This window comes from Malus sylvestris, chromosome 4 (assembly GCF_916048215.2).
Source record: "Malus sylvestris chromosome 4, drMalSylv7.2, whole genome shotgun sequence".
In the NCBI taxonomy this organism is placed as follows: Eukaryota; Viridiplantae; Streptophyta; class Magnoliopsida; order Rosales; family Rosaceae; genus Malus; species Malus sylvestris.
The window spans coordinates 23,958,778-23,985,474 of record NC_062263.1 but is presented as its reverse complement, the minus strand read 5'-3'; the positions used below and the strand labels follow the sequence as shown (position 1 = coordinate 23,985,474).

At 33.5% G+C, this 26,697-nt stretch overlaps 3 protein-coding genes, 2 long non-coding RNA genes and 1 other non-coding gene across 7 annotated transcripts in view; 5 read left to right on the top strand and 1 right to left on the bottom strand.

Annotated features, from left to right (window-relative positions):
* The window catches only part of LOC126618596 (receptor-like protein 7), a 76,329-nt gene extending 51,338 nt beyond the window's left edge, over window positions 1-24,991 (bottom strand). Inside the window, exons 1-17 of one of the 2 annotated variants that reach the window (XM_050286709.1) lie at window positions 24,750-24,991; window positions 23,992-24,317; window positions 23,794-23,875; window positions 23,537-23,587; window positions 23,112-23,162; window positions 22,657-22,746; window positions 22,048-22,502; window positions 21,750-21,840; window positions 20,082-20,366; window positions 19,605-19,847; window positions 8,342-8,461; window positions 7,787-8,268; window positions 7,391-7,466; window positions 5,200-5,263; window positions 4,744-4,789; window positions 3,559-3,621; window positions 2,505-3,463 (exon numbers count right to left, since the gene is read on the bottom strand). In XM_050286709.1, coding sequence (XP_050142666.1) covers window positions 2,505-3,194 — 690 coding nt within the window. In that variant the 5' untranslated portion in view covers window positions 3,195-3,463; window positions 3,559-3,621; window positions 4,744-4,789; ... (12 more) ...; window positions 23,992-24,317; window positions 24,750-24,991. Of the gene's footprint in view, window positions 1-2,504; window positions 3,622-4,743; window positions 4,790-5,199; window positions 5,264-7,390; window positions 7,467-7,786; window positions 8,269-8,341; window positions 8,462-19,604; window positions 19,848-20,081; window positions 20,367-21,749; window positions 21,841-22,047; window positions 22,503-22,656; window positions 22,747-23,111; window positions 23,163-23,536; window positions 23,588-23,793; window positions 23,876-23,991; window positions 24,318-24,749 lie in introns of both variants that reach the window. The other variant, XM_050286708.1, reaches the window with a different exon arrangement.
* On the top strand, window positions 8,682-9,514 carry LOC126618619 (uncharacterized). Its single transcript, XR_007621775.1, has 3 exons — window positions 8,682-8,891; window positions 8,991-9,147; window positions 9,375-9,514. It is a non-coding gene; the product is annotated as an uncharacterized LOC126618619 (long non-coding RNA).
* LOC126618247 (uncharacterized) lies at window positions 10,261-12,558 on the top strand. Its single transcript, XM_050286303.1, has 3 exons — window positions 10,261-11,777; window positions 11,895-12,301; window positions 12,553-12,558. Exons 1-3 carry the CDS (start codon window positions 10,436-10,438, stop codon window positions 12,556-12,558), a joined length of 1,755 nt encoding a protein of 584 aa, XP_050142260.1. The 5' UTR covers window positions 10,261-10,435.
* On the top strand, window positions 12,717-14,771 carry LOC126618246 (uncharacterized). The gene has a single exon (XM_050286302.1). It carries the CDS (start codon window positions 12,717-12,719, stop codon window positions 14,769-14,771), a length of 2,055 nt encoding a protein of 684 aa, XP_050142259.1.
* Window positions 15,990-16,092, top strand: LOC126620556 (small nucleolar RNA Z103). Its single transcript, XR_007622567.1, has one exon. It is a non-coding gene; the product is annotated as a small nucleolar RNA Z103 (small nucleolar RNA).
* On the top strand, window positions 17,154-18,862 carry LOC126618620 (uncharacterized). Its single transcript, XR_007621776.1, has 3 exons — window positions 17,154-17,210; window positions 18,285-18,350; window positions 18,680-18,862. It is a non-coding gene; the product is annotated as an uncharacterized LOC126618620 (long non-coding RNA).
* Window positions 24,992-26,697: the final 1,706 nt, after the last annotated feature.

The following is a 26,697-nucleotide window of genomic DNA, read 5'->3' as shown; positions in this document are numbered from 1 at the left end:
CAAACAACATGATAACCCTTTTTCCTTGCTCATGTGTTTGAGTGTCCATCCTAGAAAAGTGTTAAAATGGAATTCGAAATGTGCGCATAAGGCATGGTTAGTAGGCTTGTTCTTTTCGTTTTTTAAGAAACCTCGATAATACAAGGAAAATTTATTAACCATAATGCAGAAAGATACAAAATAACTTCCAAACCTAATTACAACACAAGTTATATATCAAAATGTGAAACCGTACTTTATTTGTTGGATCTTACCCTAGGCACAACATGGAGTCCAGCTGCTTGCTCCTCATAAACATTTCAACGTCTCCACCTCTGATTTATGTGAACATGTCTTCGATGAGGACCAATTCTTTCTTCAAGCTGAGGGAATATCCTCACAAGGATTTTATACATAGCCCTGTAATACCATTTACTCCATCTCTTGAAGAACACAAGTGACCCAACAGCAACTGCAAAGCCAAATACAAATCCAATTTCGACACTAATAAGATCCCAATCAATCTCATTTGTAGAATTTGGACGGCTTCCATTTAATGGTGGTGGTGACAGTCCTGCTTTATTATCCATCGTCAGCGGAGGCCCCCATAACCTTTTGTTCCCCGTAAATGAGTCTCTTGGAAATGTTGAAATTTGAGTACCAGCTGGGATCTTGCCGACAAGTTGATTATTCGAGAGATTCAGGAATGCAAGGAAACTAAGATTTGCCAGCTGTTGTGGGATTTGCCCGCTCAGCTTGTTATGTGACAGGTCCAAGGACTCGAGTTGTCGCATGTTACCAAATGACGATGGGATTTCACCTGTGAAAGCATTACTCGACAAGTTGAGAAAATATAAAGATTTCAGAGCTCCCATTTCCTTGGGAATTGACCCACTGAAATTGTTGCATGAGAAGTCAATCAAGGTCAAGACACTTATAATCTTTGCCAGATCCCACTTTAAACCTTTGCTTGTAATCGTTATAGCAGGCTCATAAGAAAATGTAAACACTGCGCGATCACTGTACGCAGGTTCATTAGGATTTAGAGCCGCACTCGTAGAAGTGGATATATGCCCATGCCCAAGAGAAGATAACTCTATATAGTTAGAATCACTAATATCTCTGTTACCCTTCATTGCTTGCCATGTTGTCAGAGGGAATCCTGGTACTTCACCATTGAAATTGTTGTAAGCTAAGTCTATGATTTGAAGAGCTGACCAGGTGGCATTGGTCTTCACTACTGGACATCCAATGCCCCCATAGAAATTGTTGGACCGCAAAGCAAGAACCCTCAAGTCAGAGATGTTCTTTAACAAGCATGGGAAGGTGTCTGTTATCTGATTCTCTGCAAGGTTTAAAAATTTTAACCATCTGCACCTGGCTAGAGACTTTGGAAATTGACCTTCAATCTGATTTTGGCTGAGGTCTAGAGCTTGTAATGACTCACAATTTTCAGGAAATTCAAGATTAGAAATCATTCCAGTAATGTTGTTTTTCCTGACATTAAGTATCACGAGTCTGCTCATTGCAGCCAAGCACTGGGGAATCTCACCACTCAGAGAATTACTGGACAAATCAAGAGCGAGAAGACTTGTTGCATAGCATATTGATACTGGAATACTAGAACTGAAATGATTCTTTGAGTAATCCAGATATTCGGCATTTGGTGGGACAATTAAAATTGGCCCCTTAAGCTGGTTTGAATGAAGGTCAAGCCTAGACATAGAAGATGTGGGGTTGATGAAAGGACCTTCGAGACTTTCCAAGGCATTATGAGAAACATTTAGGTAATCAAGAGAATCGAGCTTCCATATCCAATTGGGTAGCTGGCCTTGAATTTGGTTTTCCGAAAGATCCAACTTTGTTAAATAGGTTTGATTTCTTAAGAAAACTGGGAATGTTCTCAAGCTATTGTGTGAAAGATCAATCTCCGTCAGATTTGGCAGCTGAGGACAATTAAAAGGAAAGGCACTGAAATTGTTTGAAGAAAGAGTGAGGGTTTCAAGCCCTCGAATATTGAAGATAGACATGGGAACTGGTCCTTCCAAATGATTGAAACTCAAATCAATGGAAGTAAGAAAACTAGAAGAGACGTTAAAAGTTTCAGGGAGTTGCCCAGAGAAATTATTATCAGAAAGTAATAAGTACGGCAACAAGGGAAGAGAAAATAGAGATGACCGAATGCTCCCCACCAGATGATTGTCGTACAAAGAGAGATGTACCAGATTAATAAGGTTTTCCCAGTGAATAGAACTAATTGGACCATTAAACATGTTTGATGACGCGTCCAAATCAACCAATTTCGTTAGATTTCCAATTGACTTCGGGATTGATCCAGTGAAATTACATTCGGAAAGGTCTAGTGTGAACAACATGTTGAGGTTGCCAATTGAGTCGGGCAATAACCCTGAAAAGCTTGTCCCGCTTAAAATCAAGGATCGAAGAGATCCATTCTTGGGAAATTCTGGCAAGGAACCACGAAGTTCCGTATTCAAGGAAAGGTCAATAGTTTGTAGAGTAGGTACCTGAAAGATCTGCTTCGGAAATGTTCCTCGTAACCCACAATCACTTAGATTCAAGGTAGTCAACTTTGAAAAATTGGCAAAGAATCCTGGAACCGGAGCAGAGATATTGTTTCCGTCCAAGTTCAACACCGTCAGGTTTGAGAGGTTCTGAAAGAGCATGCTGAACTTCGAGATTTCAAGTGGCTTGCGGTCCCCATTATAGGAACTTTGAGAAATATCAAGGATCTCCAACCTTGTCAAGCGTGAAATCTCAAAGGGAATTTTCCCGAAATAATGATTATCTGAAAAATTTAGATACCTCAAGTTTGTCAGCTTTCCAATTGCAGATGGAATGCGGGAGCCTTCGACAAAAGAGTTGTCGGCCAAGTTGAGGCTTTGAAGATGCTGAAGATCGAAGAGACTGCTGGAGCTGTCAATGCCACCCGAGATGTGTTGGCTGCTAATGTCGAGACCAACAACACTCCCGTTGCTACTGCAAGTAACACCGATCCAAGAACAACAGTCTGTACTTGAATCCCACGATACAAACTGGGAGGAAACCAGAGAACCAAGATCATCAAATGTGAGGTTGTTCTTCAAATGGAGCAATGACAGTTGCTGGTCTTTAAGACACTGGCTGTAGACTCCAGTTGTGACAATATGACAGATAGTGAAGAAGAATAGGAGGCCAAAAGATTGTAAAGTTTTCATTTTTGCTAGCCGAGTAAGGAAAGTGTTTGATGAACTCAAGGATTGGTGTGGTGGCCTTAAATTGTTTTTGTCCCTTTGGAGTCTTTTTGACTTGCAGACTTTTGAAGTCTTGGGTCGTTTTCTTTTAACTGTAACCAGTGATATTAAAACATTGCAGAAATGAATTAGACAAGGATCTGCCTTTAATGTCGGGGATAAATCTTCCACGGGAGATATTTTGTTGGCTTGACTTGCTTCCTTTGAAGTCTTTCTGATGGAGTAGGTGTGAACTGAGATAGGCGTAGGGCCGGGGAATACCGTGTTAGGTACGTAAGTTGTTTCCATGGTTTAGCAGGACTACAGTAGGAGATATATTCTATCTTACAAATAGTTTACGCTCAAAAATATGCCCGCGATTTGCTACAGGACTTGAATGCACGAGTCTTAACTGCATGAATAAAATACATTTAACCTGAATAAATTAAACATACACTAATCAAATTAATTAGTGCACATATAAAGAGATAGAAAACATAAGGAAATATAGGGGAAACACCAATCAGACACAAATAAATAACACACCATAAAGAGATAGAAGACATAGGGAAACTTATAATAGATGACCTTAGTTTACTTAGTGCACATATAAGCTAATGTTTCTTATAAAGATATAATAATTAAAGCCAACCTACAATTGAGCCTGATATCAGACTTAACTTGTTAAGCTATCTCGTTTTGTTTAATAATTCGGAAACATATCGTAACCTCCTTAACTTTATGTAACTCAAAATATAAAATTTAAGCAGTTTTAGATAGTCTCGTAAGCATGTGCAAACTATTAACATTATCTCCCCAAGTTTCTTTCCCAATTTCATCGATAGCAATTTTGTTGATAGTCTGCTAAGCATCTGCAAACCATTAACATTATACCCACTTAAGAGATGGCAATTACACATTCCACTGTTATCATAGCTATACATAGTCAAAGGATGTCACAATTATATAGCCAAATCTAGTCCCAACGTGCATGAATAAAATGTAACAACAGAGTCACAAAATCACCGTAAATAAATATAACTCAAAAGTCAAAGGGCCAAGTGCTCCCTCCAACGATCCAAATTTATGAAAATCGCAAACATAGCAAATCCATTAGCACTAACTTACATAACAGAAATAGTTTAGAAACAGTGTTGAAAAGCACCTTGAGTGAAGAAAACAAAGTGAAATATGTTTTTCATGCAAACTGTTGATGATAGCACATTTTAACGAATCATATTCAAACGGCAGCAGCCTTTGAATAAAAACAGGGTGTACAAAATAGGCTTGCGAGAAAATCCAAATAAGTATGTCTCCTTGAACAAATAACACACACCGATCATCCATGTCTCTCCTTTTCAAATAACACAGACAGTGATCCAAAACAGGGTATATAAAAAGGACATCATACATTTCCAAATCTCTTTTTCAAAATCCCAAACAGGGTATTCTAACTCTTTTTCATTCATTTCACACAAACCAATCTTACATTTAAAATAGGGCTTGAATAAAAATCGGGTACATAATTATATACCTGAAAATGCCAAGGAACCAACTTCTCCCTCCAACAATTGAAATTCCTGAAATTCCAAAACATACCAAATCCATTAGCAATATCATGATGTTTCTTTGCTTTATTTAGTCTAAAGATTATAAGGATGTGCATATATATGGAGTAAAGAAGTGGTGCGACCTTTCAACCTCATTTCTAGAAAACTACCCAAGAAACAATGCGATAAAGAGAACCAAGTTTTTTTTTTTTCTTTTGGTATTCTAATGACACTTGGTTCAGTGGCTGAAAAGAATTTGTGCCTCCAAATACTAATGCTTACCCATAACCTAGAATTTAAAATTACCATTTTGTGCCATTAGGATGTGAATACTCAGGTGGCAGCAGTGGTACCAAATTACAATTCTAAATCTAGTAACAGAAACCGGTTGATAATTAACCCAAAATATAAAATCCAAAGAAGTTAAGAGCAAAAATTACCTCAAATCTTCGCTTGTCTTGTACTTTGGTATGGTGGGGTTGACTTGTAAACAGTAAAGAAGTCCTGAAAACCGAAGAATGAAAAGCGTTCTTTCAGTTAACTAAAAAGCACTCGTAAACGAAGATATCTAGTAACCAAGAAATAAATCTTGGAAAGCAGACATGAACAAAATTCAATCACAATTACTTTAATACATTTGGATACAAAGGAAAATTAAATTTATTCAATTTTGATATAAAGAAAATTAACTAATGCAGGAAGAACATTTGTGCTCAATGGCATGAGAAGTACTCAAAACAAACATTGTGATGTGCAAACAGAAAATGATCATGCTCTCAACCTATATTTGGTGACGGAAAACTTATACAGAAAATGACTCTGGTCTCCAACCTACCCGTTGGCATTCTCCTTTCTACTTCTCTATATGTGATGGGCAATCCACCTTGGCTGTCCTACTAAGACATATAGGACAAAAAATTGGTGCTTAATTAAATAATTTATGCATGAGTTGTTAATTATAGTAGGTCTAAATCTAATTTTGAAAATCTCTACGCCAATTATAAATAACAACAGTGGAAAATTAGGTACATGGGGAATCATGTAGTTAAACAGATTATTGATGCCTATAAGTTAGAGAACATTTGAAATAATGGTAGAAAAGAATTTGTGCTTCCCCATAACTTGAATTTGCACTCACACTCCTCATTCATCACTCAAACAGAAAATCAGATTAGAGTTTATTAGATTTTCAGACTATGTGAGTGACTCCGTGTGAGGTTTGTCATTCAAGCATGCATCGACTCCACTGACATTTTATGTATACATACTCGAAAATTAGAAGAAAAATAAACATGATCTTATTTGTCAACAAACAGGAAAAAGAATATAAAGAAGCGCTGGAAAGCTTCAATGAAAAAAAAAAAAACAAAGAAAAGGCTCAACTTGTTACCACACTTATGGAGGTTATTACACACAATAAATAAATTATGATTAGTTAATTGTCCAGTCCCCAAATTTAATTATTGTTACATGCATGCAATCAGATTAGACCTGGGAAGTGGGAAACATGCATAATCCTTAAACATTGAGTTGATTGCAGGGCAAGCAAGCATCAAATTAGTATCACTATATAACATCGTTAATTTAACCCAATTTTAAGTGACTAAAACCTTTCCTCCATACATCTTAATAAATTAAGTTTTTTTTTATTTATGGTGTACTTTTATTTTCTCTCTCTTTGTTTGATTTGAGCTCTAGTAGAACATGCTTTCTTATATATTAGATAAGTCTGCTCAAAAAGAGGAGGCTAAAGCCTAGAAATGCTTATAAAGAAGATATTCCATAACGTTTCCATGTTGAGCTATGACCAAGGCAGAGTTAGACTCATATCAGGATCACTACACATTCTGGGAAAGGATTGCCAAAAGAATGCATGCATAACTTCTCCAACAATTACCTAAGCATCCTATTAATATATGTGACATGGTAGAGAGACTTTACAATCAAGAATACGAAGAATGCAACAGTTGTAAGGTCTTGTTTCTTATCAAAATAGATCCCTCTTAAGAGAGGGACTTATATGCACAAAATTTGAATACTAATTAGGAGATAAACACACAAATTCCTAATCAATCAAGTTACGAAGGTCCTAAATCCTAATCCCATGACCCCATTTTCTTTCCCAAATTTTCCAGGCAACCAAATAGACCACAACCTAACCCTAATCAGCAAATTTCTCAATCAAACACCACTCAATCACCCATCAAAAACCAAAGAAATTCAAGAAAACAAAGAATGCAACAAGGTCTTGTTTCTTATCAAAATAGATCCCTCTTACGAAAGGGACTTACATGAATTAATTTGAATACAGATCAGGAGGAAAACACACAAATTCCTAATCAACCATGTTACCAAGGTCCTAAATCCTAATCACAAAAAAATCACACCGATCAAATTAAAACTCCGAATTAAAACATACCCTATTATAAAACTATCATTAAAAATGAATATTTCATCATTTTGGTATAGCAGAATAAAGCCTCATTAAAAAGAGAAAAAGAGAAAATGCAGAGAGAGAGATAATACAGCAGCATAATCAATCAAGTTGATGCATATTTCAATCGAGCCTCATTAACCACAAAAAATACAGCAGCACAAAGCATAACAGAAGCTTGGAAATGAAAAAGGAACCTGCAATTAGGTTTCTTCAGAAGCAACAATGGCAGAACGGAATCCAGAATCACAGAGACAGATGGAGTGAGTCGGTCTGAGTTAAAATAAAGAAAATGAGCTTTAGAAAGTAGGAAATGATGTTGTTCAACAAACTAAGCAGTCAAGAAACCATTCTTAAATTTGAGTCAGAGGACACACCAAGACTGGACATTTCCACCAGGTAAAACAATAAAACTGATGATGAATTAAACAATCTAAAAAAATCTATGACAACTTTAATGAAGGGACAAAAATATCTATGGCAATTTGAAGAAAGCAGATGACAAACTAAACAGTAAACAATGAATTAAAAACAATAAACTGAAAAATAAAGCTGAATTGGTACTAAACAATGAATTAAAAACAGTGCATTACCTTTTGAATCAAGGGAAGAAACCGAAAAAACAAACTCTCCCATACCTCCCTCAGTAACCCTTTCCTGACTGGCTAATCCGACAAAATCGAAGGAAATCTCATAGGTCCTGGCAAAGGACCCAGCTAAATCTCTCTCTCACTGAGTTGAAACCCCTAGCTCCCATCTCTCTCCAATATGGCAGTCCCTCTGTCCTCCTCCCCCCAATGACACTCTGACCGAAGCACATCCATCTCTTCCCGAGTCAAAATTCGCAGCCCTCCTCTCTCTCTCCAATCTGCAGGTCACCCTTGAAAGCAATTCTAGCCAACCAAAACAAACCCCACCCGGAGCCCAAACCCACAAAGCCCATTCATTAAAGCAATGGTATGGCTGTTAATAAAATGAAATTCGGACCCAAACACTATTCATTTGAACAGTGCAATTTGAGATCCTTCTTTAGACTAAAGTATTATCTCAAATTCCTTTCATTCTCTTCCATCTCCTGATACAAAAATCATAAATTTTCAGAAAGTGTTGTTCTCCATTAACAAAAATACGATATACTCAAGTCTCACCATTAACTTCCTCTTCAGCAAATCTTCTTCTTGAATTTTCTCTTGTATTTTATTTTCACACGATATTGTGCTTTCATATACAGCATTCTCTTCCTGCAATGTCACCTCCCTCAACTGTGCCTGTCCACAAATGCAAATTATACATATACTAAAACCCAAACTCGGGTGCACTGTTTTTCACTGTTCATGAATAGTAAAATGGCGGAAATGCCCTCCGCTTTTCCTGGCTTTTGCCGTGCCTCTTCATATGTGTGCAGTGAATTTCCGATTCTACCCATCCAGCCCACGCGTCCTGCATCTTTTCTTTCTCTCCGTCGATTCATCTGTTTCACTTTACCTTTTGGCTCTCCATTTTCTGGTTTCCTCATCTGGGTTTTCCTCCGCCTTCATCGTTGTGCGCCCTATTTTCTATCAATTTCTTCCTTTTGGTTTCACAAAATTACCTCCGGCCAGACACGATCTTTTGATTTTTGGAATAGTTGTTGGCTGTTCTTCTCTGTTTTTGGGTGCGAACCGTATCGATTTCGTCTTTTCACCGTTTTGTTAACTGGTACGTATTAAGGTAACTGATTTCTAAATTTTTTAGTTTTTCTTTGCAGTTGTCAATGTATTTTCTTTGTACTAACGTGTGTTTTTTTATTTTTAATAGTATACGAACATAAAAAAAAAATCCAAACTTTCAAAGAAAGCAGCAAGATCTTTAAAAAAAAAAAATACAAGAGAGAAACTCTGCACAATTTGAAAATCACTGTGAGTGGAGTCATTCACCTGCTTGGGCTCCTTTCCTCATTTGACAAAACATCCAGGTATTCTTCCACGTTTTACCCTTCTCAGATTCAATCTTTGAGATTTTTTTTAATTTTTAAGCTTTGAATTTTATGTGGGGTTGAGAATTTGGAATCAATTTAAGTTCTTTGGTTAGTCTGGAATTTGATGTAAAATTTCTAAGCTTTAAAATTATTTTTATCAGGCCTCATACAATTCTGTGAACTCATGGTATGCAGTTTTTTTTTTCTTAGTTTTTTTTTTACAGAAGTTAAGGGAATTCTCATTTATAACCCTTTTGTGTTCTTTTTGGCCTTGAGGACGTTCTGTGTTACAGGTAAGTAATTTAAACTTCTTATGTATTTCAATTCAAAGTTTCATTATATTTTTTTGTTTACTTTTTTCTCATCCAAGTCAACCTTTGTATTGTGTTTATGTTTATTGAGATCAAACTTTTGTTTTAAGGTTTTGTTTAGATTTCTGTATTGTTTTAGTATATGTGTTATATCCTTATTAGTTCTTTTTTTTTGTTTGAATTGTGTTTTGCAGCAATTTGTTTTGGAATTGGCTATAAAAATTTATATGCATCATGTCTAAAAGATCTTTAAATATTGGAATAAATGATGGTCTACAACAAGAAGAAAACATTGTGAATAGTGGATGTAATCTTTTCCTTGAGCATAACCAGCAACCAAAAAAATTGTGTAGAACCACTTATATGCAAAATTCTGAACACACCTCTTTTTGTGAAACTGATGAGTTAGTTTCTCAATATTCACAGGGCGAATATCAGTGTAGTACAAGCAGATCTTTTGCTAATGATTCTATTGTTGAGCATTCTGATAATGAATTGTGTGGAACCACTTATATGCAAAATACTGAAAACACCTCTTTTTATGAAACTGATACATTTCCTTGTCAATATTCACGAGGTGAATATCAATGTGGTACAAGCAGTTCTTTTGCTGATGATTTTGTTGTTCAACATTCTGATAATGATGACATATTAGATATGACTACGCTTGAAAAAAACTTAGATAGTTGTGATAAAAAAGGGAAAAAAATTGTTACAGTCTCCAACGATGTTGGAAGCGTAGTTGAAAAAACTTTTGGTGATCGTAATCACAATCTTATGAATAAGGGACAAGCTTTTTTTCAAAACAACAGAAGAGGTATGTTGTTAATTTCTTATAATAATTTTTTATTTTTCTTTTTAATTTTACTGTTTACTCAACGTCGTATAACGCTACTGTCCTATTCTTTGCTGTTTTGGATGTATTTTTTGTAGGTGTTGTCAAGGATTATATAGATTTGGGTGATAAGAGTTATATGTGTGTTTATTGCGGTGCTTATTTTTGGTTAAATGAGTCTCTTAAACAAAGCTTAAAAAAAATTGAACCCATGTTTACTCTATGCTGTCAACAAGGAAAAATTAAGCTTCCAACTCCAAAGCCAACACCACCTTATTTAGATTCGTTGCTTGATCCAAATGGAGGTCAAAAAAGTTTATCATTTCGAGAAAATATTAGAGCTTACAATTCTATGTTTTCATTTACTTCAATGGGAGCCAAAGTTGATCACTCGATTAACAATGGAACAAGTCCTTACATTTTCAAAATCAGTGGTCAAGTTTGTCATTTGATGGGATCTCTTTTGCCTCCTGATAATGAATCTCCAAAATTTGCCCAATTATATGTTTATGATACATATAATGAAGTACAAAATCGTCTTAGAGCTTTTAACAATGATGGAACAAATCAAAGACTCGATTCAAAAGTTGTAGACGGTTTGATTAAAATGTTTGATTCATGCAATGACTTGGTTAAACTTTTTCGAACAATAAGAGATAAATTTGAAACTAATGGTCTCATTTCTTTAAAAATGACATTGTTGGGGAGGCAACCAAATGATAGTAAACAATATGATCAACCAACAAGTGATGAAATAGGTGGATTAATAGTTGGTGATATAGGTTTGTCAGATTCTAATAGAGATATTATTATAGACTGCAAGAGTGAAGGGTTAAAACGTGTTACAAAATTGAATCCAAAATTTATGGCTCTTCAGTATCCTATTCTTTTTCCATATGGTGAAGATGGTTACAGGCCGGATTTAAAATGGAATGAAAATTATAACGGTCCAAAAACAAAAAGACAAAGAATACCTATGAGAGCTTATATAGCTTATCAAATTCAAGAAAGAAATCCATACTTCACTACGTTGTTGAAAGGAGGTAGACTTTTTCAACAATATTTAGTAGATTCTTATGCAACACTTGAAGAAGATAGGTTGGATTACATAAGACAAAATCAAAAAAATTTAAGAAGTGAGATTTACAAAGGAATTTATGATGCTGTGTTAAGAGGTGACAACGATGCAAATAGTTTGGGACAAAAAATTGTTTTACCAGCATCATACACCGGAAGTCCTAGATATATGATCAATAATTATCAAGATGCTATGGCTATTTGTAGAGAATATGGACATCCTGATTTGTTTATAACATTTACCTGTAATGTGAAATGGCCAGAAATTATAAGAGAATTTGAAAAAAAACCAGGCTACAAACCTGAGGACAGACCTGATATAATTTCTAGAATATTTAAAATGAAACTTGATGATATGCTTGATTTCATCAAATCTGGAGAGCCATTCGGTCAAGTTGAAGCAAGTGAGTTCTAAAATCTTATTACTTTGCTTATCTTGGTTTGGTTTTTTTTTTTTTTCCTTCAACGAGCTAACTTATTTTTTTTTGGGTTTTGTTTGTCTCAATTGATTTTCCAAACAGATGTTTGTACAATTGAATTTCAAAAAAGAGGTTTGCCTCATTCTCATATGTTAATATGGTTGAAATCAAATTTCAAATGCTATATGCCATCAGATATAGATTCAATTATTTGTGCAGAATTGCCAGACAAATTTGTTGAGCCTCGACTTTATGAGATTGTTAATCAATTTATGATTCATGGTCCATGTGGGCATGTTAATAAAAATTCTCCTTGCATGCGGGAAAATAAGTGCTCCAAAAACTTTCCTAAGCCTTATAAAAATGAAACAGTTTTTGAACAAAATGGTTTTCCAATTTATAGGCGTCGGGATGATGATACAAAGTTTGTTATAAAAAATGGAATCAAAATTGATAACAGTTTTGTTGTTCCTTATAATCCTGAACTACTTTTGAGATATAATGCTCATGTAAATGTTGAATCCTGTTGTCAATCCATGCTTATAAAATATTTGTTCAAATATGTAAACAAAGGTTCGGATAGAGCGCGATTGGCTCTCCAACAGGATCCAAATGATGAAATATTAACATATCTAAATTGTAGATACATATCGCCTTACGAAGCTGTTTGGAGATTGTTTCAATATTCTATACACCATAGGGAACCTTCTGTAGAGCGATTACCAGTGCATTTACCGTTTGAACAAAATATTGTTTTCAGTGGTGATCAATCACTCCATTCAATTATCAAACAAAATGCTTCTAACCATACAATGTTAAAAAGTTGGTTTGAAACTAACAAAATTTATAGTGAAGCGCGCTCACTCACTTATGCACAATTTCCTTCAAAATTCTTATATGACACACGGGAACACACGGGAAAAAATGTGGAAACCTAGAAAACGAAAAGGTTCAATAGGTAGAATAGCGTATGTGCATCCTGCATCTGGTGAATTATATTATTTACGAATGCTTTTGAACTTGAAAAAAGGTGCATTAAACTTTGATGATCTCAAAACTGTTAATGGTATTGTACATCCTTCGTATCATGCTGCATGTAAATCATTCGGATTGTTAGGAGATGATAAAGAATGGATTGAGGCTTTGTCAAGTGCTGTAAATGTAGCGTCATCTCCTCAGTTGAGACAATTATTTGTTACAATCATTTTATATTGTGATGTGGTAGATCCTGAAACTCTTTTTGATACTCATTGGCAAAACATGTATGATGACATTTTGTACACCTTGCGAAAAACTTTTGCAATTCCTGATATGATCATACCACAAGATGAATTAAAAAATTCTGTGTTGTTTGAATTAGAATTTCTTTTTAACAATGCATCGAGTTCTTTAGCCAAGTATCATTTACCAATGCCTGATGCAAGAAAAATGTTAGAAATTAAAAATAAGCTTCTAAGAGAAGAATTAAACTATGATTCTGAACAATTGTCAAAAAAACACGCAGATTTAAAATTGCAACTTAATCAAGATCAAAAACTTATCTACGATTGTGTTATAGATGCTGTGGAAAGAAAAAAAGGTGGATTGTTTTTTGTTTATGGTCATGGAGGCACTGGAAAAACTTTTTTATGGGATGTTATCATAAGTAAGCTTAGATCTGAGAAAAAAATTGTTTTAGCTGTGGCATCATCAGGGATAGCTTCATTGTTATTACCAGCTGGTAGAACAGCACATTCCAGATTTAAAATTCCCTTGGTTGTTACTGATTCTTCAATTTGTGCAATAAAAAAGAAAACTCATCTTGCAACATTAATTGAAAAAACAGATTTGATTATATGGGATGAAGCACCGATGAATCACAAACATTGTTTTGAAGCATTAGATAAATCACTTTATGATATTATGTCCCATTTAAATGATTCACAAGGCAATACTCCATTTGGTGGTAAAACTCTTTTATTAGGTGGTGATTTTCGACAAATATTACCTGTTATACCTGGAGGAAGCAAAGAGGACATAATAAATGCTTCTTTAAATAGTTCTTATTTGTGGTCACATTTTAAAATATTTTATTTAAAAGAAAACATGAGATTATCAAAAAATGGGTTAGACATTGATGAAAAGAGAAGAATCAGTGATTTTGCAAATTGGATTTTACAAATAGGTGATGGAAAAATCGGTGAAAACAATTCAAATGATAAAGATACATCTCTGATTGAAATACCTAAAGATTTAATAGTTGATTCTTCTGACAACCCAATTTTATCAATTTTTCTTGCAACTTATCCCAATTTTGAACATTCTTATCAAGATTTTGCCTACTTGAGAGAACGTGCTATTATAACACCTCGAAACACAACTGTTACAGATATAAACAATTATATAACCGATTTGTTACCTGGAGATGAACATGTGTTTCTAAGCTATGATTCTTTGTGTTCTTCAAATGGAAATAATGAAAATTTAGAAATATTGTATCCTATTGAATTTTTGAATAAGCTCGATTTCAATGGTTTACCTACCCATAACCTAATTTTGAAAATAGGAATGCCAATTATGTTGTTACGAAATTTAAATCAGTCTTTGGGTTTGTGTAATGGAACTAGATTAGTAGTTACTCAATTATTCAACCAGATTATTGAAGCTAAAATACTTGCTGGAAACAATATTGGTCACAAAGTATTCATTCCGAGAATCACTTTGACAGCAACAGAAAATAAATGGCCTTTTATTTTTAAAAGACGTCAATTTCCTGTTAGACCATGTTATGCAATGACCATCAACAAAAGTCAAGGTCAATCTTTGAAACAAGTTGGTTTATATCTTCCTGAACCTGTTTTTACCCATGGTCAATTATATGTAGCATTATCTAGAGTTACATCAAAAGAAGGTTTGAAGATTTTGATTCCAGATGGAGACAATAATGTAAACAACTATACTGCAAACATAGTGTTTAAAGATGTATTACAAAATTTATGAGCAGACTGTTTATTTTACTAACCTATGTCTAAACATTTACATTTTTTATTCAATGTGATTAAAATAGTAGTATAATAATGTTGGTACCATACTTAACTGCTTTGGCCAATTTTTTCTTACATCTAATTACAAATGTTGTTTCAGTTTGGGATTTTGATTAGGATAAAATCCTTTGACAAAAAAACTTAGTATTTTTTACTAAATTCTACCTTATTTTCCCACTTTTGTCCATTCACATTTTACAATGTTTTTCACTTATCATTAACTTTCTTCCATTGCTTTCTTTCTTTTGCAGATGTTGTATGAACACTTAAGAAGACACTTCATCTTCGCACTCTCCAAAACAATTGAGGTTGAGAGTAAATAGGTGAAATATTGGTTTAAAAAGTTATGCTGCAATGTTGCTTTCCTTTTTTCTAAAACTAATCTCAAACTATATTTACTTATTCTTTCCTTCTTCTTTTTTCTTTCTTTTGTATGTTTTGTCTACATTTGATTTATAGCATGTTACACGCATGCTTTAGATGTTTACATAAATTTAACACCTTTAATTTACAGCTTAATAAATACTTATACAACACGTTTTATATATACTTTTTCTGCTATGGATTACAATTTGCACTACATTCTTTCTGCTCTATACACACTAAACAATATCTTCTTCTCTCTACCTATCCTGTTTTTTAATATATTACAAAAAAATTAGACATTTATCCATTTCAAATTTCTGGCAAAAAATTAAAATTTAAGCATTTTCAAAAAGATTAAAGATGTTCTAATAAACAAAATTTTTATAATTGCTCTTTAGATATGCAGTGAGGTGTTAACATCTTACCCTAACGATATCTAAATCCTCAACCACAATGGAACAATTTAATGGTATGTTTTCTTAACTCTCTTTTCTTGGTTGTGTTGCGTTTAAATTCAATGTTTACTAACCCTTCTCTTCAAGGGAATTAGTTGCTACCAATATATATACAAACTGTCTTCTTTTTACCTGCTCTGAATACATGCTTAATTCCTTATTTGTCCACTGATGAGTTAAATTGAACATGTGTAAGAGTATCTTCAATGGGAACATCTAGATTTATACTTTTGCATGTCCAACTCAAACCCCTCATTGAACAACTAGAAAATTAGCCATGTGTTTACAACAGGTCAAAATGAGAAAGCCTCTGTATATAAATTGGTAGCAACTCATTCCATTGAAGAGAAAAGATGGAAATGATGATTATTTCTCCAAATAATGAAGGCTGAAATAACTCAGCAAACTATATCTCTATACTACACAGAGACACCGAACTAACTATGTTTGATCCATCCTTTTACACCATTTCAATCAACCTGTTTAATTGAATTCTATCCTTTACACTAAAATATGTAAACAATGATCTCAAATTTTGAAACCAAATAATTACATTACTATGCTTCCAATTTGATACAGTCATGCAATTTATTAACTTCATTTGCAATTACCTTTATTTCAACATATTCCACTTTTTTACAATTCTCCAATACTGTTCCTTGCATCACCTACCAGTCATAGATCAATATATCCAATATGTTTTCTCGATCACACTCATCCACAATAAATCAGTTATACATAACTATTTACATAATTTCTAATTATAGAACATCACACTCCAAAAAAATGTTGGTTTAAATATCATTTTGACATATATTCTCAGCTTTTTAACACCTATTCAATGGTGGCCTTCCATTTGTTACAATTGAAGTCATCGAATTTGATTACTCTCCTCCCTCAATCATCCTCATTTTGTCGTAAGTCGCTCACAATTACTCAATCATTTTAATCTATATCAAATACAATTTCTACTTTTTAACATATTTTTCTAATCTTTGGACACTGCTTGATTTGGTTTGTCAAATGGTGCGTAAAATTTCATACCAACGGACTTCTTTGGTTCGAAACCCTTGGGTGGCTACAGGTTTTTGCTGTTTTCGATTTCATTGAAATTCATTTTTTTCCTTGCGTGATCTAGCATTTTCTGGTAAGTAGTAGGTCTTTTTCAATGTTGCCTAATTTACTTTCTTTTTTGTCGTTTTCGATTTGCGGGTAGATTTTGTGTGAATTTTTTTCCTGTGATTTTGGGGGTTTTAGAGCCTTCAATTATGCATCCTAAACTGATACTACATATTGAATTGTTTACATTGTACTAAATATTTTGTTTTTTAAATATCAGGTTTGGGTGCCCCTCTCAATGTAGCAACACGAAAAAATTTCTTCAATCGCTATTTATTGGCATCACTGTAAGTTTATTGATCCCAAATTTAGTCTAATAAATTGCATTTATCTTTTTTTCTGTATTTATACTAATACATGCATGATCAAGGCTACTAAAGTTACAAGAATTTCTGGGCCACCACGTTATATGGGGGTGAAGTCAATGGACTTGAATCCCAAGAGATTTGACAAAGGTATTTATAATTTTTTTTTTCTGTTTTGTTATTATTGTGTTATTCGGTTGCTCTTAATCTTAACGATGAATTTGGTTTTGTAATGATATGTGAATTCTTGAGATTTTTCAAATTGATTAGATCACGCCTTTCAGTTTTATTTCGGTATGCCAAAAAACGAAAAATTTCGGAATTCCCAGAGGTTTTGGGATCCTTTGTGGGTTTTGTCCATTGCCTTGCTTGCTTATGAAGTTTCTAATTTTTTTTTATTATATCTTCAACTGGTAAATTCAATTTACGTTGCTGGGTTTGCAATTGCATAATGTTATGATCTTCAATAATTTATTATTGTTTTCAAGATAATTTTGTTCTGCTTCAATTGTTTTTTTTTTTCCTTTGAATGTAATCGAAAAGTTGCTTTTTAGTTTGTCTTCTCCTCATCATAAAAGTTAATTTAATTGCAGCCCGTTCTGGGATTTCTTCTTTATCCGAATCGTTGTTTTTCGAACTGGAATTGATTCTTATGAGTTGTTTGATAATTTGGGTGTTAATTCAGATGCTAACTGATTTTAGTTACTGATTTATTCCATAATCTGTTTTTTATTTTGTTTCCTATACGATTAATATCTTACCAATGCGTTTAACTGTACTTCATAATGTGATAGCAAAGTAATTACATTGTTGTATTTTGTATTTAATAAGTGGATTAAGATCACATAAAGTTTTAAATTCAACAAATATCTGATGCTCCAGTCTTTAAACCTTCAGAAATTGCGAAATCAACTTCAATAACTATTTTTATATTTATTGTTGTATAGATTACTGTTTATTTCACTAATTATAATCAACAAATGTAAAATTTGACTCTGTAAATCCGTAATATTTTATACTTTCACCTGGTTAACACTTTGGTAATAAATGCACTGTGTTCTTTAATGAGATTTGTTATCATCCCTTCATTGTTAATATCGTTTTGGTATCTTCCAGATAGAAGCAAAGTGAAAAGTTTTGATTGTGGATTCCATGAGCATTTTGAAAGTTGTGTGCTTTTCCATATGTGGTTTTTCTCTGATCGTGTTCAATTGATCATTGCAGTTGAAAGATTTGACGGCTAAGTTACTAACAAAGCAAAGACTGAGCCATGGTGAGACACAACTGGTGGTAAGATTTGAAAATTAATATGGTATTCCTATATTTTTGTTTCTTTTTCATTTCAGTTATTATCCAAGCTGATTTCAGTAGAGTTTGATGACTGGTTGGAGCTATAAGTTCTTTCTGTTGTTTTACCAATTAAAATTTGGGACTTTAAGGACATGTTCCAACTCATGGTTTAACCAAGGATTAGAGATAGTCTCGACATATGTTTAATTGAAGTGATCTACTTTTAAGCTTTAAGCAGATGTTCCAAGTTATCGTCTAATTTAACCATGCATGCTTAGCATCATCCAATATAACTGATTGAAGGATTAAAATGTTCTAATTTGGTGTAGGTAGTCTTGGTTTAGCAATTGGCAGCAAGATTACACTCCTCACTACGTTGTAAATTCGACTGACTCATTCTATAAGAATTGTTTCAGTTTGTGTGTTTACGGTTTCCATTTAATGTAATCCCTCTTCTCAGTTTCTTTTCAGAATTGATTTCTATTCCAATTTCACAATGTTTATATTTTTCACCATGTTGGAAGTTTTAGGGTCTATTATTTTCATTTTTAGTGATGAATCTTCTTCCTTATAGGTAATAGATCATCTATTATATATAATATGAACTGAATTTGTTTCCTTCATAAACAATTTATGAAATTCTTTTTCTATTTCTCTCCTAATTTCAGTCAACTATCCTAAGCAAAATGAAAACAAGCCCATCAGATTAACAAAGTCCAATCCTACTCATTGTTCCTTATTGTAAATAGTGTTGTAAGTACATTTTCCACATGTATGTAAATAGTATGGCATATCATATATATATTTAAACTTTCTACATGTTTTGTACAGTTTGAAAACCCGCAGCACCGCGCGGGCACTCTTGCTAGTGGTAACTATTAAGAAAGATTAAAACATCGCCTTTTTGATACTCCAAACTTAAACTACACAACTCCATAGCCAAAAATAAACAATCACATAAAACCCAGATGGCAAACAGAGAAAATGCATTAAATCAAGTACATCCTTGAATTTTTAAGCATAAAGAACAAATTTTAGATACAAAATATATTGCCGCAAAGCGAATACTAATAAGCTTTCAGGAGTGAAACTTATTTACCATGAACATTTCATAAAAAAACACAATCAGGAAAAAATCAAGAGAGGAAGTAAAAATAAAGGTAAAGATCTACCAAGAGATTACAATTTAGCACAAATAAGGAAGCAAAAACTCCCTAATCCAAAAACAGAAAGATTGAGGAATAGTAAATTTACTTGAACAGGAGGAGAATCTGAGGAAGTTGAAACACTGCCTATGATTTTCGGAATTTCAGGTGAATCAGTGGGCTTAATCGAAAAGCAATGAAAGATATAGCTTATGATGAACATGGCCAATAGCTTCCACTTCGACCTTAAAAGAATAAGAAAGAAAATTTAACTTGACGAAGAGAGACCTCAATTATCTGGCTCTACTCATCGTTTAAGAATCGGTCGAACTGTGACTCTCTCACTCCATCTCTAAACAAAAGTAGAAAACCAAACCAAGTTTAAGAAAAATTGTGTGCGCCCAAAGAGAACATTCAACTGTACAAGTGAACTTTAACTCATGCCATTTTAACTTTGACATTCGTGTGAGCCCAATTTGCATCATGTGTCTATGGACATATAGTTGTGATGCTAAAACTCAAATTTCTGTCCTAAGTACTAAAAAAGTCGGGAACATATGTATATATCTTGAAATGAAAATTTCACCTGGTAATCCAGCCTAGCAGCATAAAAGTAAACTTTCATTTTGCGCTTTAACCGCCTCATTCTTTCTTCCTGAAAGATTTCGAACAAATCTGTAAAATAGAGTGAAAAAGTAAAATAATAGATTATCATGGCAAGAACTAAAGAAACAGAAAAATGAACTCGACTTCATACTCCCCTAATTAGTTTAATTAAATTAAGTACTTGCCTGAAGTGGTATGAACTTATCCAAAGGAAAGTTGAATAGTGTCAATTTCTCCCAGCACTGTAATCAAAACTGTCTACATTCTAAACCAACATATAGATCTAACCCAACCCAAATTATATGCAGTTTATTTAATAATGCAATCATCTTCCAAGAATAGGGTCCAAATATGTGATCGGTTCCATCATGCATGTCTATATTTCTATTGAACATAACAATTAGCAACACACTTACTCCCATTCTAAATCCTTGTAAAAGTACCGGGGAAAAAAGACAATTCCCTTGCAAGAGCAAAAACACTATGTTTGCTAGTACTTAATATAAATATTTACACCAACAACAATAAAAAATTAGCACAGAAAGCATAGGTCTGTAAAACACAAAGTACACACCACATGCAATGTAATGAACATTTCCATTTAGTTGAGTTTAATATACATACGCCGAAATAGGCATTTCACTTTAGTTTAATACACATGATGAAGAAATCAGGAAAATTAAAACCAAATCAATGCATTTTCACTTAATTATTTTCTATCCAAAGGGAAACGGAGAATCCTCACTTAGCAACTGCTTCCTAATTCACAAAATGCTATCATCTTTTGAACCACACAACTTTTTTATACAATCAGAAATCATCGAACCCTTTCATACCATCAAATTTGGACAAAAATATAAATATTAAAAACCAGAACCCAAATTTAAAAGCCAAAATTAAAATTAGTAAATAAATTGGAAATGTTTTGACGGTGGATGATTAGGTTATTAGGAGTATCGTAATTAGATGAAATATGTGTGGTCTGCTCTGATTGACTGAAAAAAAAAAAAAAAAAAAAAAGAATACCATGGGGAATGGAGGGAGGGGCACACTGACTGGACCCAATGCAATTGCAAAAATGTATTCACAATTCGCAAAAGAAAGAACTCTCACTTAACAGGCTCAAATACACAACTTTTGCATGCAACTCTTTTGCGTGAAAAATTAAGAACTCAAATCATGAGTACAGGACTGAGTAACTCCAAGAAGACAAAATGTTGGAAGACATAAAAACATGGCTAATTTCAAGCATAAACTATCTCTGAAAAATTAATACCTCAACTTTGTTTTCCCAATCTACACCATAAATATTACTTAAAATTGAACCAGCCTTGACAACAAATTGAGGAAGCTCCTTGAAAAAATATACGGTGCTGTAAAACACCCCAATAAGAAGAAGAAAATAAGATGCCAAGAATTCATGAGCAGCTAATTATAAGCTAAAGGAAAGACGGTCTAGTGCCTAAGAACCAACGAAGTGAAACTTTGCTTGCTATATATGGATATGCATGCTATAAGAAAGATTTATTCCCCTGTGTAGTAGAATGTTCTCTCTAATCTTAAGCTAACCCAAGTAGACTAATTATAATGATGCAAAATATATATAAATTTGACTGATTTTTAAATTGGGATTCGTAAGAATCAATACCTTGGCATATAACTGTCTTCAACAATTACTGCAAGATCATCTTTCTAGCTATGCAACAAATCCAAATTGAGCACCATTGCATAATCTTGGGCTTACATTATGGAAAACAGAAGCACTGCCAGCGATTAGAACAATCAATGTTACTTGCCAATATCATTAGAGAGTGAACAATTAGGACCATTTTTTCTGTCCAGCCATTTTAGTTGGCCTACTTCTATGTAATTGCTTCTAATAACATAATATTCTGATTGATATGGAAAGCATAGTTCCTCTAAAAAAAGGCTGGAATTATTCATACCTGCCAAACCCGGATTAATCTGGTTCAAGATGTGAGAGACCATTTATTTTTGTGTAATCATCAGAAATCTCACTCATCTGCCTCTCAATCCCCTCCAATCCTCCAACAGATGTATAAATGAAACAATGAAAATATATGGGAACTTAAAACTCAAGTGGCCTTTCTTCTTGCATGAGAACTCAAATTTAAAACTCAAAATTAAGTCTCATAAAAAAGTATAAAGCCATCTTTTTTTTTACCACATAAACAACAAATCACAGATGTAACTGTACACCCAGATAAAAAATTATTCAAATTCAGATAAAATTCGCAAATGAGTCATCCAGAATCAGAATTATATTAACATTTTTCATCCTTGGTTTACATTCCTGTTTACAACTATATTACACTTCTAAACTTCCTTAGTCGTCACTTCAGAACTTCTGTCTCTTATTTTTCATGATATACATGCTTCTCTGTTACAATTTGGAAAAATAAAAGTTGTTAATGTAAATGAATAACGGTTTTAGTGAAGAGAGTGATTTTCCTAATTGCTAAAATAATTGAGTAAATTTATGTGGTACTCAAATGCATTTAATAAGATTCATTAAAATAAAAATTGCAAGCTACCTTTTATCATCGGTCAGCAACCTTCTACAAACTTTATTTTGGTGCCAGCACGAACAGTCACAACCTTGGTAAATAACAATTGACAAAAACCTGTCCAGATTCAAGATAAATCTTCAATGACAGTCATATGATACAATTTGCCATTCTTCTAGTAGCATTCTTGCAATAAATAAAAAAGAAAAAGACAACCATTGAGTTGCTTTCCTTCCAAATTCAATTCATCCACCATACATAAAACAACTACAGGAGGGAAATTGAAAATAAATCATAAATCATAAAATTTCCAGTGCATGCACCATGAAGCTCCATATACGGTTATATGCCATTCCCTAAATAAACTTATGCATAAACTATACACCATAAACTTTCTCAAACATACAATGTCCGACTTGTATACTACTCAGAAGACGTAATCCATTGAAAATTAATCTGCAAGAAGGATAAAGAAAATTTACCTTAATAGCGCCATTAAAAAAATGGGGATCTTGGAGATATTTTTGTTCAACCTGAATGGAAAATCAACAGAATTTCAAATTTCAAACAGTGAGCATTTTTTCAAACCCAAAATTGAATCATCACAAAACGAATTCCGTGCAACCATTATGCTCAAGGGAAATTATTGTAACAAAATTCAAACGGATAGCAATCATGTCCGTTGATACCTATGACTTTTCTTATAACAACTTGATAGGTCCAATCCCAAATTCTGTCATTTTCCTAAGGATGTTCCAATTTCTCAAAATCTTAAATCCAACTACATTTCTCAATGACCAAATGGCCACATATGAGAACCAAAACAAAGCCTTGAAGGGGGGAAGAAGAAAGTAAAAAAAAAAAAACAGAGGAAAGGTGTTGTTTGGCTCATGCAGTAATGATTTACCTTTTGCTTTGGCAAAAGTTTCCATTTTGTTGGAGGTTTAGGCACTGGCAGCTATAGAAAGCAATAGAATATATCATTAGCAGTCAGACATTATGCTTAAGAATACAATAGGCAACTCTTAAATCAATTACAAAAAAGAACCAGCAACATCAACAACCTTTTTTCATACACTAACATTTTAGTCAACCAATTTACATGATAAGAACCGTAAATTGGCATCACGACAAAAGGGGATCAACAAAAATCTCGACAATTACCTGAAAATACCATTCTACTTCTTTTCAATTGTGAAGCACTTTGCATGTATTTACTATCAGATGCTTATATACATGATCAAACCTGTGAAAACAACATCGTTTGACAACCATCATAAAAAATACACCAAAAATTAAAATTAGTACTAAGAAACTAAAATAAAAGCAAGAAAAATAAAAATTGAAATTGATAGGACTTACAAATGCCCATCTTTTCTTACTTCCAGAAAACTACTCAAGAAACAATGAGATAAAGAGTTCCAAAAATAAGAAATATAAGCATTTTTCCAAATTACTGCATCTCCTAACGAAAAAAATGAAATATTAATGTTGCATAATAGAAGAGAAAACAACAATAGATTTCTTTTATGCACTGCATTTTTCCAACTTACTCCATTATAACAACATTCTACAGCATTATATTGTTATCCTAGGGCGCCCCGCTAACCCCTGCAGGCAGGTCCTATTGCAGCCTCTTGAAGTCTCTCATCAACCTCTTCCTTGCAGGAGTCGACGTCGCTAATGTGCTACCACCCATATATCATGAACCCAATTTAATAAACCGTATTTTAAGATGCATTGAGCGAAAACCAATTTCTTTTTTTTATTTTTTTCCAATGCATGCCAAAACATCAAAACCCACTTTTCTACACCAAATTGCACACAAAAGACATTGGGGCAACTCAATTTGCGCAACTTAAACACATAATTACCAATACAAATACTTTAAACTACGACGTAGATAGCTTCAGCTGAGCTACATATAGACAAATTCAAAGTTCAAGACTTGAAATCGAACCTAAAAACTGGAAATTTAACTTCAATTAAGCAGAGCTTAAATATGCATGATAACAAAAAGAATCATCCTTTCTTCACTAATAGGACACTAACCAAAAAACCCTAATTTATATTATTCAGATTACAAAACCTACGATGAAAAAACCAGTTACAGAACCTACCATTGTAAGATCAAGATCTGAAACTATCATTTGCCGAGCTTCGAACCGATCCATGACTATCCTATATCCAACGCAAACCTGCACTGAATTATAATATACAAAAAATAGAAACATCAGAAAAACCATTCCAAATCCAAATTCAAACATATGATTCCAATGACATGATGATGGACACACACACACACACACTACAACAAAACTTGCCACAACAACCGAAAGTTTTACAAATTTGACATTCTGGAAGCTTATATGGGGGTGTATTCAATTGGGAATTTGAGAGATTGTAATGGATTTATAAATCTATAGATTTTTATAGAGTTTAAGGGAGGTGTATTCAATTGGGATTTTAAGGGATTTTAATTCTTTTAATGAATCTAGGGGTATTCAATCAGGATTTTAAGTGATTCTCTTAAATTCTAGGTGTATTCAATTAGAATTTTAAAATAGTTTATTAAAATCCTTAGAAATCCAGGTGTATTCAATTAAGATTTTAAAGAAGTTTATAACATTCCAGGTGTATTCAATTAGAAATTGATTTTAAAGAATTTGAGAAAGTTGAGGAATTAGAGGGAATTGGAAAAATTTCGTAGTGTATTTTAAGTATCCACAAATCTCACATCTTCCCATGAGATTTCGAGGGAATTGAATCAAAATTTTATATGGAATCTCTACAAATCAATTAAACTCTATAAACATCCATGGATTTATAAATCCATTAAAATCTCTCACATTCTCAATTGAATACACCCCCCTAAATGATTTGTACAGATTTCGTGTAAAATTTTGATTCAATTCCCTCGAACTCTCATGGGGAGAGGTGAGATTTGTGGATGCTTAAAATACACTACAAAATATCTCCAATTCCCTCTAATTCCTCAACTTTTCCAAATTCTTTATATTCAAACTCTAATTGAATACACCTGGAATGTTATAAACTTCTTTAAAATTCTAATTGAATACACCCGGATTTCTAAGGATTTTAATAAACTGTCTTAAAATCCTGATTGAATACACATTGAATTTTAGAGAATCACTTAATATCCTGATTGAATACCCCTAAATTCATTAAAAAAATTAAAATCCCTCAAAATCCCAATTGAATACACCCCCCTTAGAGTCCTTCACTTTTGCTTTTTGCCATGAGAACGCAACCTTCGACCTCCAGTTGAGCTGGTGCATGCTGCCACAGGCTCGGTGCTTTCCTCACCTACAACAGAAAAATTAGGGAACTCAATTTATTATTTATATATCATCAATTATAAAATAGTAATTCATCCCTCCCTCCCTTAAGATGATCCTCAATCAAATCCAAAGTTTGAAAATTAAGAGAGAAAAAAACATATTTCTGTCAAATTCTTCACCTAACTAATTTCAGAAGTTCAATCCGAGTCTTTTAAACAAAACAAAAACCCAATAGCTCAAATCTCCGAGTATCCTTCAATTCACTAACACTGTTTGGATACAGTAAAATAAAACAGAATTTCACTTAAACTAGGGAATTAGGATGGGAAAGCAGTTTTCCCACGTTTGGGAACCTTGCTGAGAGAGAAATGGCAATTTCCACGGGAAAAAAAAGGGGGAAATTGGGGATGAAGATTACCGAGTTTAATTTCCGCCTAAATAGGTAGAATTTCACAATTCCAACAACGGAGAGAATCCCAAATCCATCGGATGGAAATCTTGCAGGCGCCAAATTTCATGATTAGGGCGCCAAACTGGGATGATTAGCGCCAAAGTTCACAGTAAAAAGGGCTTCTCTCTGTTATAACTCACCAATCTTCTAAGGGATTCTTGCTCGTGCTTCATCTTCTTCCTTCGTTCTAGGTCAGCCTCTTCTCTCTTCTCTCTTCATTCTTGAATTATTTTAAGCTTTTTGGGTGTACTCTTTATAGCTATTGTGAATTTTGGTGATAGTCATATGTTTGGTGTGCTTATTATCGTAAGGAAA